General features: G+C 54.4%; 1 protein-coding gene across 3 annotated transcripts in view; it reads left to right on the top strand.

Annotated features, from left to right (window-relative positions):
• Positions 1-3,353: 3,353 nt before the first annotated feature.
• Positions 3,354-15,695, top strand: part of FGF18 (fibroblast growth factor 18) — a 38,250-nt gene continuing 25,908 nt past the window's right edge. The window contains exons 1-2 of one of the 3 annotated variants that reach the window (XM_032158616.2): positions 3,354-4,221; positions 4,393-4,429. In XM_032158616.2, the coding sequence (XP_032014507.1) occupies positions 4,190-4,221; positions 4,393-4,429 (69 nt within the window). In that variant the 5' untranslated portion in view covers positions 3,354-4,189. The remainder of the gene's footprint in view (positions 4,222-4,392; positions 4,430-15,695) is intronic. The other 2 variants (XM_058440406.1, XM_058440405.1) reach the window with 2 other exon arrangements.

Raw genomic sequence — 15,695 nt, forward strand, 5'->3', positions numbered from 1 at the left:
TGGATGTTTTCCATCTTTGTCTCCACAATATTTGTATTCCACAGATTCCCTGAATCTTAGGAGTCTTCTCAGTCAAGACTGGGGAGAAGTGGAAAACAAGTGGAAGGATTGCAGTACTCAGTTTACTTGCACACTTGAACAAAGGGATTTAAATATATACTCTGTCTCAGACAAAAGTTCTAGGTGCGTAGGGTTAGTCAGTAGGCAAGGCAGCGAGATGCTCTGCAGGGCTTACATTTCATTGTGTTACCTGTCAACATACATTCTTAACTCCCCTCAGAAAATTGCCTGAGTTTATTAGCTTAGAGCTGGGAATTTAATGCAGGTGTGTCTGATTCCGACCCCAAAATAGCACATGGCTGCGTAGCCCAAACTACAGTACCCTTACCTGGACTGATAACAGCTAGCTTAGTGTCCTCCTTACTCCAGCTACTAAGAATGAAGTGGAATGGTGTAACAGCATTCCACTTCATTCTTAGCCAGGGTAAAGCTTTTTTAACAAACTGAATTTTGACTCAGTTTCAAAGCCCTTAATTGACAAATTGTGGCATATCTATACTATTAAGTACTATCCCACAATGAAAAAGAATTGACTACTGCAAAATGCAACAACGGATCAATCTCAAACATGCTCAGCCAGACAAAAGCACATACTAGGTTGTTCCGTTTATGTGAAATCCAAAATAAACCAGTGCCAGATAAATGATTGCTTGAGACCAGCAATTGGGGGCCGGAAGATTGCCTGAGAAGAGGTGGTGTTTGTACCTAGATACATTTGTCAGAACTGAACTGTACACTTAAAACTGATGCATTGCAAAACTGGTACCCTTAAGCCATTGATGGCTACTTTGTTTCCTGCGAAGGCCTGGTCGAGCACATTGCCTGTTTTCACCCTCATCTCTTGCCACACTCTCCCTGGCTAACCCTGCCAGTCACCTAGCCTTTTTCCACTGAAGGCACTTTGCATCTTTTACCTGGGATATTCCTTTGCATGGCTATTTACTGTCCTTGGGTCTTGGCCTAAATGTTACCAAGAGGTCTTCTGGCTTCTCTATCTCCTGTACTGTTCATCTCATCCCACTGGTTTCTCTCAAAACACTGGTAACAAGTCAGCATTTATCTCTTGGTGTATTTGCTTATTGCCCATCTTCCCTAGTGGAAACGAAGTGCTTTTTTAGTGCTTTTTTAGTGCCTGTCTTTCAGTGAGGGCTCGACACTGTAGGATCTCAATAAATTGTGATTGAATTAGTAAGAAGTGACTACTAAAATAGTGGTATACATTAAGTGTTGTATGGACATGCCAAATCCAGATATAACCCATTTAAGATTCAGGCATATGGTAAATAGGTCATGTTGCTAAATAGGCGCATGAAACTAGTGGGTGTGAGTGGTGGGGAAAAGAATGTGTAGTATAAAATGGATTTGGAGTCAAAAGACATTCTGACTAGATGCCTCTTCAACTCTAAGTTGGAAATGATCCTGCCTCCCTACTTCATGAAATTGTTCAGAAAGAAATGTGAAAATAACCTGAAAACCATAATTAGGATTATTAGTTAACAGTTAAAACGTTTGGAGTTTTCATTGTGTGCCAGACACTCATTGAGTACTCACAACTCTGTGAGAGTTGTTACTGTTCTTAGCCATATTTTGTAGAGGAGGAAGCAGAGTCTCAAACCGTTGCTTGCTGGAATTTATAAGTAAATGTTGGTGGCAGTATTCAAATGCAGTACCTCTGACTCCTGAGTTTATGCTCTTACTCAGAATTGTTCTCTTGGCTGGACTTTTTGGTCAGTCTGATTTGTTTGGTAGGCGAGATTGGCAAATATACTTTGAGCATTGAAAAATACTGCAAGCATTTTAGATAGGATATAAATAATTATATACCCATTCCATTCACAAGTAATAAAAAATAGTAACAATATAGAAAATTGGAAGCATGATTCTTAGCCAGGAGATACTTCAAACTAGCAGATGGTAAGCCAAAAACTCCTCTTAACTGGGTTTGTCAATCTTCCTATAAAGCAAGATCAAAGATGGCGGCAATGACTCAGGTCATCGGTGGGAGCATTTCTGTCCATTTCTATTTATGGTTGGTCATTGCATCCTATCTTGGGATCGATTCATTTTCTGCAGAACTTGGGAAGTTATGAGTAACTTTGCAAGTCCAACTCTGGCAATCAGAATGGCTAAGTAAATTCAGCTTAAAAGTTTCATGCAGGAATTTTCCCCTCAGCACCTGGTTTTGAAAAGGTTTTCTGCACTGTGTCCGATGTTGAAACAGAGGCTGTTTAAAATAGCCTCAGCTTTGAAAGGGAACTTAAAATAGCTTGCAAGGAGGCCTGATATTTGGAACAATTACTAATGTTTTATATTCGTGGCTTCAGGAAATAGCACCGTTCGACAGTCCTACCTCACTTTATGCTCTAGTGGACCATCAACCATTGCCAACGCAAGGAGGCTTTAACCAAATAGTCCAGATTCCTGAGTTTTGCTTGAGCCTGTACTCCAGCGTCTTTCTCACTGTGACCTATTTTCCTTAGCATCAGGCCCAAGCAGTGCTTGGCTGACACCAGCTCTAGACAGTGAGGCAGGTGCGTGACAAGAACACCTACGTTTTGGGGTTGGTGGGAAGGACAGGAATTATGCCTCTGGAAGGGGCGGAGGCGGTAAGAACCAGTGTCCTAAATGGGGCCCTGGTTAAAGGAACGAAGCTGCCTAGTATGCAAACGGAGGCAAGTCTTGGCCCGGTTTTGGGAGGAGGCCGGAAGAGGGCCTCAGCGTGGTCGCTGACCAGAGTCCTGCTGGCTGCTCCCCGGCGTGCAGCCTTCCGTGCTGGGGTTGCAGTGACGTCTCGGGGCCGCTTGGTGGTAGCCGTGTGTTTCCAAAGCTGGCTCGCCTACGGGAGAGTCCAGCTGGGATCCCGTGAACCGACCCCAGAGCCCTGGAGGGGGCGAGGGGTGGGAAGGAGAGACGCCCCAGAGCCCCCTTCGCAGCGGCAGGGACGTAAGAAGAGGAAGGCGGCTCACTTAAGTGGGTAGCCAGTCAAGAGGGTGGCTGGGAAACTCCACGATCACAGGGCGGGTAAAAGCGACCCCCATTCAGTGGAGCCGCCCCGGGGCTGGGTTTGACCCGCCCCTCTCGGCTCTCCACTAGAGCGCTGGTGAGTGAGTGTGAGTAGCGAATGTGGGCAGGTGAGGACGTTCCGTACCTAACTGCGTTGTTGGGGAGCATCGCCTGCCCAATTTGGGCAACGTTTGCGCGGAGGAACGGGTCACTGCGCTCGGGCGCAGAGCTCCGACGGCTTCCAACGCTCACCAGCTTCAGTCTCGCGGGTCCTGCCCCTTCGGAGCTGCCGGTCCCGTCGCCGAGAGTCTGAGCGCCTCCCCTCCAACCCCGAGCCGCCAGGAGAAGGAGGAGGAGGCAGCGAGAGGCCGCGGCAGGCAGGCGAGCAGGCAGGGCCGCCTTTGATGTGGGCTGGGCGCACCCAGGCGAGCTGAACGCCCGTCCGGCCGCGCCCCGAGGGGGGAGCCCCCAGGCCCCGCATCCTCATTGTGCCGGCTCGGGCCCGGGCCCGCCCCCGGCCCCCCGCCCCCTTGCCGCCCGCGCGTAGAAAACGCCCCGGCCGCCGCCAGTGGTGGGAGGCGGCGATGCGCACGGCCGGAGAGACGCGGAGGAGGAGACATGAGCCGGCGGGCGCCCAGACGGAGCGGCCGTGACGCTTTCGCGCTGCAGCCGCGCGCCCCGACCCCGGAGCGCTGACCCCTGGCCCCACGCAGCTCCGCGCCCGGGCCGGAGAGCGCAACTCGGCTTCCAGACCTGCCGCGCATGCTGTCCCCGGACTAAGCCGGGCAGCCAGCCTCCCACGGACGCCCGGACGGCCGGCCGGCCAGCAGTGAGCAAGCTTCCCCGCACCGGCCAGGCGCCTCCTGCACAGCGGCTGCCGCCCCGCAGCCCCTGCGCCAGCCCGGAGGGCGCAGCGCTCGGGAGGAGCCGCGCGGGGCGCTGATGCCGCAGGGCGCGCCGCGGAGCGCCCCGGAGCAGCAGAGTCTGCAGCAGCAGCAGCCGGCGAGGAGGGAGCAGCAGCAGCGGCGGCGGCGGCGGCGGCGGCGGCGGAGGCGCCCGGTCCCGGCCGCGCGGAGCGGACATGTGCAGGCTGGGCTAGGAGCCGCCGCCTCCCTCCCGCCCAGCGATGTATTCAGCGCCCTCCGCCTGCACTTGCCTGTAAGCGTCCGCGCGCGGGGCTGCCCACTTTGCCTGGCTGTCTGTCCGTGTGCCTGTGCCCTGTACCTCTGTCTGCCCGCCCGTCGGTTCGCCTGACTCTTCGACTGCGTGTCTGTCCGTGCGCCCCCTTCCTCAGGTCCCACTGACCGCTTCTCCATCTGTTTCCCGCAGGTGTTTACACTTCCTGCTGCTGTGCTTCCAGGTACAGGTACGTGGGCTCCTGACTTTGACCTCCTCCCGCCCCTGCCTCGCGGTACACGCCGGCCCCCCTTCCCCGGCCGCGCCCCCTCCCTGTGCCCCACCCCTCCTGGGCGCCGAGCCCAGTGCACCTGTTCCCAGGGCGCGGAAGGGCGGCTCCGCGTGCGCCCTGCGCCGGCGGGGAACCGGCCAAGGGCAAGGGACTCTGCCGCGGGGTCCGAGGCGGCGCTGGCTGTCGCAGCCCCTGTCGGCCTCGGCTGGGAGGAGATCCCGCAGAGACGGCGGGCTCAGCCGCAGCAATACACCCAGCTCTAAGACCCCTGCCCGCAGCCAGCGAGGGGTAGGACCTAGGGGTTTTCTCTGCCAACCTTCCCTTAACATCGCCGCTTCCAAACAAAAAGACTTTCAGCCGAGTGGCTTTCGAGTCCAGGGAGAAAGCTTCAGTTGTAAATTACTCTGTGGTTTTGAAGGCGCTTGCAGCATTGAGACACACACACATGCTCGGGACGAGGGGAAGCTCGAGGGCGCCTAGGCCGAGTGGCCGTTGCCCGCGAGGCCGCTCCCGGACGGGTCGCGCTGCGCACTCCCTCGCCTAAGGTGGTGCAGCCCTCGTTGGTTCCCCGCCTGCTCCCCTTTCGCTCGCTCTCCGTGAATCAGAAGAGGGCTTGGCGCTCAGCCTGGAAAGCACTTGCTAAAATCTGATCTGTTACTTCAGCAGCTTTCAGACTCGGGAAGGTCTTGGCACGCAGACAGTTGGAACGCTCTGGCTTCCAAAGCTGTAGAAATGAAGGAAAAAGGGTTGGGGGGAGGGAGAGAGAAGAGCGAAAAAGGGAGCCGACTTCAGCCCCGATTAGAACCAGACCAGGGCTGCCTCTGCATGGTGGGGGTGGGGGGGGCGGCGGGCAAAGGGAATAGGAAGCGTCAGCTCCCCAAGCCCCCACCCACCTAGTGCTGCAAGGGGCCAGGCCAGGAGGAACTGGACACAGGCCAAAAGAGGGTTGTCTGACCCTTCCCCCTCGGTGGAAGGCAGGTGGCTTTCCGGGATTAGAGAAGATTCTTAGACCTTAGCCTTCTGGATTCTGGAGATCCCCAGAGCGATCCTTAAGCACAGGAAATTGGTGGTTCTCCCGGTTTTCTGGCTCAAGGAGTGTTGTGTGCCTTGAGCACTGCTGCGACTCAACAGACTCTTGCAGTGTTTGGCGGTGGTGGGCCTGCTATCTTCCTTCCACGCCCAGGAGAGGGTTATTACCCTCCTGATAGGCACTGAGCTGGGGGCATCCAGTGGGGCTTGGGGATGGAAGGGCGGACGGACCTGATGGGTTCTTTCCTCCTGTTGGCCAGGCTGGGGTCCCCAGTGACTCCTTGAATCAATATAACTGGAGTCAGTAACTTAAGACTGGCTGTTTGCCAAAGCAGATGTGACCCTGTGTGGTGATGGGGGTGGGGGTGGGGAACGGCTGGTGTCAAAGAGGGAGGCCAGTGCCAGGCATGGCCTGCGTGGTCTGCAGCTGAGTCCCCAAGCAGAGGGCAGGCCCGGGGGTCACTCCAGGGGGTCTGCTTGTCTGACCTGGGCAAGAGCTCTTTTCCAGAGTGCCGTGCCTGGGGGCAGGAGGGATGAAATGGGCATGGAGTAGCAGGGAGGCCTGCGGATGTGTGGCTCAAGCCTCTGGATGCCTGCTGCTGTTGGTTCTTCTTGAAGTGGGGCCCAGGAGGGGCTGCTGTGTGGTCTTTGTGTTCTCCGGGGGAGCTGGAGGGAGGGAGTGTGGACTCTGCATCCCACCTCCACCTCCTGGCCAGAGCTAGAGCCAGCATCTTGGGAAAGAGCTGGGTGGTCTGCCCTGGTTAGGTCAAGAGGCAGCCTTCAAGCAGGTGAGGTATCCTCCTCTCCCCACCACCTCCACCTTCCCCCTTCCTTCACCCCTTTGTCCCCACCGGCCTTTCTGCATCCAAAGTGCCATAGGACTGATGCTTTTAACCCATGGTCCATGTACCCTTGGAGTGTCAAAGGATGGGATTGTGGGAGGGGGAGGCCCCTGAAACATTACACAAAAATGGTGCTCAAGTGTGCTGTGTCTGGAAGAGGGTTGCCTGCTCCCCACAGAGTTTCAAAACATCTATGACCCCTAAAGATAAAGAAATATTATCCTGGGAGTTATGGGCAAGGTTGTCAGGCTTGTGTCCCCATTCACACGACAGGAACAAAGGTGGGGTTGCCTTAATGGTTGAAATGAGGGGTAGGAGCCACATGATGTTAACTGCCAGGAATCTGAGGCGTGCTCCCTGCTGAGGTTTGGGTAGGCTGCACTTAGCGGGTAGCAGTTCAAGCTCCTTTAGGGTGAGCCTGGGCCAGGGAGGCCTCTCTGCATGGTGGGAAGGGCTCAGGGCTTTGCAATCCAGTGGCCTAGGCCTGCACCCCTGCTCCAGCTCCATCTTTCCCTCTCTGCATCATTTGTGAAATGGTTGGTCATGGAGTTGAACTGGTATATGATGGGGCGTGGGGTCATTTTGCCAGGTCTCATCCACCCAGGAAGGCACATTGTGGCTGCTGGGAAATGGGTGCGCCTACGCCCTTCCCTCCCCGCTCAGTGTTTTCCAGGACTGGTCCAGTCTTAGCAGTGGAGTTTCTGGGCCCCTCCTTTCTTCCTGTCCGTGGCTACCAGGCTCAGAATGGGTCCCTGCCCCCAGCTACGTTTCCATGAGCACATTCAATGCCAGACACCGTCCTGCCCACCCCCAAAGTGGTGAGCCCCGCCCTCACCCGCTGGCCACCCTGGGAAGTGGGAAGCTGGGAATTTAATAAAATCCCTTCATCCCTTCTCCACACGACTCGGGACACCGTAGATAGCTCAAATTGGAAGAATTTAAAAAATTTCCGTGGGGAGCAAGCGGCGTGACCAGTAAATTGCTTTTCTGCACTTGGCTGAGCTCTGACAATGACACCGGGCTGGGCCTTTCACGCAGCTCGGCCGGCACCTGCCTGACATTGTTCCTGCCGCCAGGCTCGGCTAGGTCCTGGCCTTCCCCAGACAGACCAGGCATGAGGTGGGCCAGGCTGGGCGGGGTGGGGGGGCATCCCCTGGCCTCTTGTCCCTCCTGCCAGCCCCTCAGCCCCTTGTCCCTCCTGCAGCGCCACTTCCTCTCTCACCACAAGAAGTGTTCAAGTTTGAAAGTTTCCTTCCACGCCCCCTTTCGGCCTGACCACCCCCACACCCAGACTCCTCAGTGAGGTTTAAACCCTTTCTTTAAGCTGGCTAGGATAGGGAAGCTGGAGACAGTGTCCTTTGGCACAAAAAGAGGATGGGATGCTGTGTTAGTGGATGGCACTTTTTTTTTTTTTTTTTTTTGTGCTCTGTCACCCAGGCTGGAGTGCAGTGGCGTGATCTTGGCTTACTGCAACCTCTGTCTCCTGGGTTCAAGTCACTCTCCTCAGCCTCCCAAGTAGCTGGGATTACAGGTACACACCACCATGCTGGGCTAATTTTTGTATTTTTAGTAGAGACAGGGTTTCACCATGTTGGACGGGCTGGTCTCGAACTCCTGACTTCAGGTGATCTGCCTGCCTTGGCCTCCCAAAGTGCTGGGATTATAGGCGTGAGCCACTCACCTGGCCTTTTAATTTCCTACAGCAATATCATCCATCCATCCACAGTCAGGTATTCATTCAGCACATTCTTGCTGGGAGCCTGCTTCTTGCTGCCTTGGGAATAAGGTCTGGTAAGTCCCTGGCCTCCAAGAGCTCCTGGTTTAAAGGGAGAAAGTGCCAGATGAACAGAGGCTTGTCTATTCTGCCTCCTCCTCTCCCAGCACTGTGAAGTGGAGTGAGGCAGGCACATACATCTTCCTCCTGTTTAGCAGGGGAAGAAACTGAGTCCCAGAAGCAGTGATTTGCGTGAAGGAAAAAGATGGTGCTTGTAGAAATTCTAAAGTGTCCCTTACATTGGGAAGCTGGTTCGCTTCTTTCAACCATTCTACAGGGAGGCCAAGAGAGGGTAATAATTCTGTTTCACAGATGGAGAAACCGAGGCACAGAATGAGGAAGGGATTTGTTCAGGGTCATAGCTAAGACCCAACACGCTGGATTCAAGATCTTGTATTCTTTCTACCATAGCAGATGGACCTTCTTCTCAAGGAATCCTGAAATTATTCAGAAAGAATATTGCTGGGCCCATGGAGTCCTTAGGGATATGCTAGGGATCTGCAGTGAGATTCTCTTTGGATTCTGGTGTAGGGGGGATGTTGAGAGCCCAGGTAGGCGTCTCTGGGCTTGAGGGTGTCTGACTTGGAGTCTGCAGGTCCTGATCCTCCTGGAATGTGTTGATCTGAGAGGGTCCCAGAGTTAGAGGGGGGTATTTGGGGGCTGGGGCCTGGAGGATTCAGCACTCCTCTTCCAGCCTTTCCCCAGCAGAGGAGGAGGGGAATGGGGAGGGGGTGGGGAGGGGGCGGGGCTCCCCACCAGCATTCCTGAAGCTCAGGAGTGTCACCCGCTCTGAGATAAGGAAGTGGATTTTTAGAATTTCTTGTGGTTGGCACGGCCAGTGTCAGCAGGCTTGGGGCAGCCCATCGGTCACAGATGCAGCCTCCACCCTGCCCTAGGTAGCTCCAAGGACACACTGGACCCCCAAAGGGAGACTAGAGGGGTATTGGGAAGAGATTTCCATTTTCTGCAGGGCCTTTTGGTTCTGACCTAGTCCTCTAGCAGGAGACTTGTGGGTGTGGAAAATTGGGGTGCAGTCTCACATCAAGCCATTAAAAACAACAACAATATTCATAGTGGCCACCAGGTATAGTGCACTCACTACATGCCAAGTGCTTTTTTTGTTACTGTTGTTGAGATGGAGTCTCGCTCTGTTGCCCAGGCTGGAGTGCAATGGTGCGATCTTGGCTAACTGCAACCTCTGCCTCCCAGGTTCAAGCAGTCCTCCTGCCTCAGCCTGCATGCCACCACGTCTGGGTAATTTTTGTGTTTTTAGTAGAGATGGAGTTTCACCGTGTTGGCCAGGCTGGTCTTGAACTCCTGACCTCAGGTGATCCACCCGCCTCAGCCTCCCAAAGTGCTGGGATTGCAGGCATGAGCCACTGCACCCAGCTGCCATGTGCTTTTTTCTTTTTTTGAGACGGAGTCTCGCCCTGTTGCCCAGGCTGCAGTGCAGTGGCGCGATCTCAGCTCACTGTAAGCTCTGCCTCCCGGGTTCACACCATTCTCCTGCCTCAGCCTCCTGAGTAGCTGGGACTACAGGCGCGAGCCACCACGCCCGGCTAATTTTTTGTATTTTTAGTAGAGACGGGGTTTCACTGTGTTAGCTAGGATGGTCTCGGTCTCCTGACCTCGTGATCCGCTCGCCTTGGCCTCCCAAAGTGTTGGGATTACTGGCGTGAGCCACCGTGCCTGGCCAGCCATGTGCTTTTGCACATTATCCAGGTCAAGCCTCACAACCAGCCTGGAACTAGGGAATTCTACAGAGGAAGAAAAAGAGAGGCACCGGTGCATAAAGTAACCTGCTTTTGGTCACATAGCAAGAGAGGCAGAGCTGGATTCAGCTCTGGGTCTGTCCGGCTCTAGGACTCAAGCTTACTTGTATGAGGGCTCTGGAGTGTGGCTCTGCCTTCTCTTTGCTGTGTGACCTTGGGCAAGTTACTTAACTTCCCTGAGTCTCAGCTTCTGCGTGTGTACAATGGGAAAAAACAACCAAGGAAATCGTCCCTACTGCCTCAGGTAGTAGTTGTGGAGGGACAGTGCATGACCCAAACTGTTGTTTGTAGTCCAGACCCTGCTCCTATGCCTCTTACTCTAGGAGGGTTCCCTTGCCCCCTGCCTGCCCCCATCAGCTATAGTGAGTCCTTCCCCAGGGCTGCTGCCTTGTTGTCACTGTGGGAGGGGAGGTGTTGATTTCTCCTTTCTGTGGGTAAGGGCTGCTCTGAGGAACCTCTGTATGCTCCTAGATTTTGCTGTGTTGGCTCTTCTCTAACTCATAAGACCCCATGGCAGTGCATGGAGGGGAGGGCTGCCCTTAGAAGGGGCTTGGGCCTGCTGTCAGCACTGTGGGCCTGAGCGTGGGGATTTGTTCTGAAACCGCAGCAGGTCAGTAGGCCCCGTGGGCTTTGGTCTGGCTTGCTAGCAGTGTGTTTGCTCTGACATCTCAGTGGCAAAAGGCCTCAGGCCATTCAAAATGCTGTTGTGCCAAGGATGGGGCCACAGACAAGCCCCCTGTGGGCCACAGAGTGGAATCCCTGAACACCTGGGTTCCAATCCTGGCTCTGTCCTGGGCTCACTGACCTCTGTCTCTAAGCTTTGATTTACCCACCTGGGTATCAGTGAGGTGAGGTCAGTGGCTTCTGTGATGCTTGAATGCATAGGGGCATAGGGGAAACCTTGGCGTAGGGGAAACCTAGGTTGAATCCTGGCTGTGCTTCTTGGCAGCTGCTCAGCAAATATTCCTTAACCTTCAATTTTCTGCATCTCAGTTTCCCCATCTGTAAAATGGGATCATGAGAAATACCTACTTCTGGCCGAGCGCGGTGGCTCACGCCTATAATCCCAGCACTTTGGGAGGCCGAGACAGGCGGATCACTTGAGGTCAGGAGTTCGAGACCAACCTGGCCAACATGGTGAAACCCTGTCCCTACTAAAAATACGAAAAATTAGCCGGGCGTAGTGGGCGCCTGTGATCCCAGCTACTCAGGCAGCTGAGACAGGAGAATCACTTGAACCTGGGAGACGGAGGTTGTGGTGAGCCAAGATCACGCCACTGCACTTCAGCCTGGGCAGGAGCGAAACTCCATCTGAAAAAAAAAAAAAAAGAGAGAGAAATACCTACTTCTTAAGGGTTATTGTGAGAACTAAGTGGGATATTGCACACAGAGTAGCTAGCACAATGGCAAAACACTCAATGAATAATTTAGTAAAAGTAATTGTTCAATCAATTATATTGTCTGTGTTAGGTACATAACATGCTGTGGGGTGCTAGAGAAAGCTAGAAAGGACGTGTTCCTTGGATCAGTGACATCAGGCCTCCTCCAGTCTGAGTTGGGAGCACAGGCTTTGGACTTAGGTCTGGATTTAATTGCCACTCTACCACTCAAGACTGTGTGGCCTTGGGCGAGGCCCTTAACCTCTCTGAGTCTCCACTTCCTCCCCATGGGCAAAATAAGGATACTAATCCCACTCCCCTGGCCTGTTGGTAGGAGTAATTGATGACCAGATATGTAGTAGGCACTCAAATACTGTGTTGCTCGTCATCAACAATCCACAAACATTTATGGGACACTTGCTGCATACCTGGCCCTGGACTGGTTTTGAGGGGGAATGAAGAAGGTATCCAAGGCTTTTCCTTCCAAGTGTTCCCCATAAAGAGATGGCACGTACTTCAAGCAGCTCTGTTTCCCCCGATCCCCATCCCACCTTCTGCCTTGGAATCGCATAGTGCTTGGCCACTGTCTTTGATCCAGGACACTCTGCGGGGCTCACAGGGATGGGTGGGTTCTGGGCCCAGCACGCTTCAGTTGGCCGTGTGATTGAGTGATTGACTGGCCTCTCTGTGGCTTATCATTCCTGTAGGCATCAGGACAGAACCTCCCTCCCGGGGTTGCTGGAAGGGTGAGTTCCCCCTGCCCGGGGGAGGCACTTGGCATAGCACCTGGCTCATGATAAGTGTTAAGTAAATGTGAGCTGCGTATCTGCATTCAACTCTGCGGTGTCTCAAGGCCGGCTTGTCCACCAGCCCACGGGTTCCTGGAAGTCAAAGAGAGGTCTGACCCCTGCTGCAGGCACCACAGCAGCTGGCACAGATCGGGCATGCTGGAGGAATGTTGGGTCAGTGAGTGGAGGTTTGAGGGAGAGGTTCTCTGGGGGCCGGGATCCAGACTGAATCCCCCCACCCACTCGTCTGTGCCAGGGCCTGGGGCACAGAGAGGGCCAGCACCTATCCCAGCCCTTGGAGACTTGAGAGAAACTGGGAGTATGTGCTGGGGAACAAGAGCTCAAGGGTGCAGCAGGTACTCTGATGACAGGCCTTGAACCAGACTCTGGGGCAAGAGGGTCTGGCCTGGGTAGATGCTTCACGTAGACCTTGAAATAAGAGCAAACCGGGTGAAGAGGACACTGTGAGCCTCTGCATGCGTGCATGTGTCTATGCGCGTATATGGAAAAGCCTTGCGGGCATGTGGAATGGGGCTACTGGAAGCAGGGATCAGCCTGGCGGACTCACAGAGCTCCAAGCTGACTGGGGTGGCTGGCGCATCCATTCCCAGGAATGGAGGTGATGGAAAAGACTGTGGTGGGCTTTGAATGCTGGAATAAAGGGCTTGTTATCTCATGGGCGTGGATGGCTAGTCTCCCTACCTAGGGGCTTTAGGGAGCTGGAATTGAAACAGGGATCAGCGGGAAGAGGAAAGGGAGGGAGAGAACAGGGCATGGGTCTTTACGGCTCCAGGGTTGGCTGCCTGCAGCAGCGGCGCCCATATTGATGATCTGTACCATGAAGGCTGATGTATGGGGAGAGGGAGGCCGACCCTCGGGCCCAACCCCCCATCCTGCAGTGCCCCCTCCCCTGCTGATGGCTCAGCCCTGCCAATCAATACACTGATAGCCCTGGGAGCATAATGGACAGGCTGGGGGGCGGGGAAGGGCCCTTTGCGGTGTCACTGTCTGTCCTGGCTGAGTTGGTATGCAGAGTGTGACAGGAAAGAGGCCAGAAGCCCGGGGTTGAGGAGGTGGGGGCACCCATCAGAGCCACACTCAGATTCAGGGTGGGCCCGGCCTTCCTCCTCCCCTTTCCATCCGTGGGAAACTCATGGGCTTCAGATCCAGAGATGGGTTCAGATCGTGGCTCTGTCAGTTTCTGTTCAATTTGGGCCAGTCCCGTGGCCTCTCTGTGTCTTCCTTTGTCACCTGGAACACAGGGATAGTAATAGTTTCGGCTGCTCAGGTTGTGTGAAGAGCGGACATGGGCCCTGGCATGGGGCAAGTGCCCAGCCAGTGGGAGCCAACGTGAGCTTCACTCTCGATGACAGTAATCCAGAGAGCGCCCCTTGGGCCAGAGTCCAGGAAGAGTTAGGGGAGCTGCGTTTTCAGGTGGAGAGAGTGGCTGACTTTACCGGGAAACCTCACTGGAGCGGAGTGAAGGTCTCCAGTTTGAATCCAGAGTTTGGAGAAGCTCTGAAAGCCTTGGCTGGCCCGATGCTGCTGCTGCTGCTGCTGGAGGAGCCAGGTGGTGTGGAATGTGGCTGGAAGTCTGGGGGCTGCCCCTCCTGGGACCAGAGAGACCCTCCCTTTCTGGGCAGGTTGCCTGGAGACAGGAGCATGGGTTTCATAAAGCCTCAAGGATCAGAGGATGGGGCCTGGGCGGGAGAGGCCGTGGGGCCCATCCCTCTCCCTTGGGTGGGGGCAGAAAGCCCAAGGGCCCCAGCTTTTTGTGGACAATATTCCAACCTCCTTACCCCCAAACTATGGCCTGTGGCCTGAACCAGTTGTCGTCCTGCAAAAGTAGAAAGGAGGTGGGTGAGGAAGAGGAGGGAGAACAGTGGCAGGCGAGGGTGAAGCAGGAGAGAGCCTGGACTGGATTTGAATCTTGATTTCTCACCAATTCTGTGACATAGAACAAGTGATGTAACCTCTCTGAGCCTCAGTTTCCCTCTCTGTAAAACGGGAATAATAATCGTACCAGGCTGGGCACAGTGGCTCACGCCTGTAATCCCAGCACTTTGGGAGGCCAAGGCGGGTGGATCATGAGGTCAGGAGTTCAAGACCAGCCTGGCCAAGATGGTGAAACCCCGTCTCTACTAAAAACTACAGAAATTCACCGGGCGCGGTGGCAGGCGCCTGTAATCTCAGCTACTCCAGAGGCTGAGGTGGGAGAGTCGCATGAACCCAGGTGGCGGAGATTGCAGTGAGCCAAGATCAGCCATTGCACTCCAGCCTGGGCAACAGAGTAAGACTGTGTCTCAAAAAAACAAAAAAATCGTACCAACTCATAGGGTTGTTCTGGGCATTACATAGGAAGACGTCTCTCAAGAGATTCTTAGCACAGAGGAAGTGCTCAACACACAGTGGCTGATTAAGAAACAAAACTCAACTAAAGAAAAAAGAGTAATGATTGTTACTAATATAATCTTTTTCTGAGATAAATATTATAAACAGTCCCCATTTTGCTGATGGGAAAACTGAGAGCTAAAGAAGTCAAATAAGTTGGTTGACTGGGGGTGAAGCCAGGTGACAGCTAAGGTCAGTCAGTGCTGGTTACCCTGTTAGTGTTGCGTGTGGGGTGTGTGTACATAGGTGATGTGTGATGTGATGCACATTTGTGGAAGGTGGAAATGGGGGCCAGGAAGAAAGAGGAAAATCCCAAACGTGCTTTTCAGCCATGAGTGGGCTGAAGAGGCTGAAATCTTCAAGCCAGAGGGAGTGATGGAGGCTGCTAGATGCCCTGGTGTAAGGTGGTACCTTGGTTGATCTCTGGAAGCTGGTACTAGGCTGGGGGCTCACCTCAACCTCTTTTCACCCCGTGGAAGGTTCTTACCAAGATGCCTAAGAGGGGAGGCTTGCAAGGTAGACAGGGCTCGATTGCAAGGATGACACTTGGCTGTTGTCCTGGGTAATAGGGAGCCTGGGCAGGGACATGGCATCACATTTTGTGTTAAGAGCTGTACCGGGAGAGGATGAGACCAAAGGCAGAAGGTGGGTGGGCTCTGTGCCACTGAGCCCCATGATTGTTCCCAGGGCCGGGGGACCTTGGTGGGCTTGGGGGAGGGATTTGAGCCTCTTGGGGCCTTGTTGCCTCTGTGCAGTTGCTGCATTGGAAGGGTGAAGATATCTACCAGAGCTGAAGCCCTCAAGGCAGGGGAAGCAGGGGCTGGGGGACAGTTGGGATCTTAGGCTGAAGGGGACCCTCGGCCACCATGCTCTGAGAAAAGCTGCTTCCACCCAAAAGATAATCCATGTGCGTGGCATGGCAGGAAAGGTGGAGTGACAAAAGCACCTTGTTTCCGTAGAAGACTTCCTTTATGCACCAACCCTTCTCTCCTTTCGAGAGTTGCAGCAGGCTGGGCGCAGTGGCTCACGCCTGTAATGCCAGCATTTTGGGAAGCCAAGGTGGGCAGATCACCTGAGGTCAGGAGTTCAAGACCAGCCTGGCCAACATGGTGAAACCCCATCTCTACCAAAAATACAAAAATTAGCCGGTGTGGTGGTGGGCATCTGTAATCCCAGCTACTCGGGGAGGCTGAGGCACGAGAATCACTTGAACCCAGGAGGCGGAGGTTGCAGTGAGCCGAGATCACGC

This window comes from Hylobates moloch, unplaced genomic scaffold (assembly GCF_009828535.3).
Source record: "Hylobates moloch isolate HMO894 unplaced genomic scaffold, HMol_V3 SCAFFOLD_6, whole genome shotgun sequence".
Classification (NCBI taxonomy): domain Eukaryota; kingdom Metazoa; phylum Chordata; class Mammalia; order Primates; family Hylobatidae; genus Hylobates; species Hylobates moloch.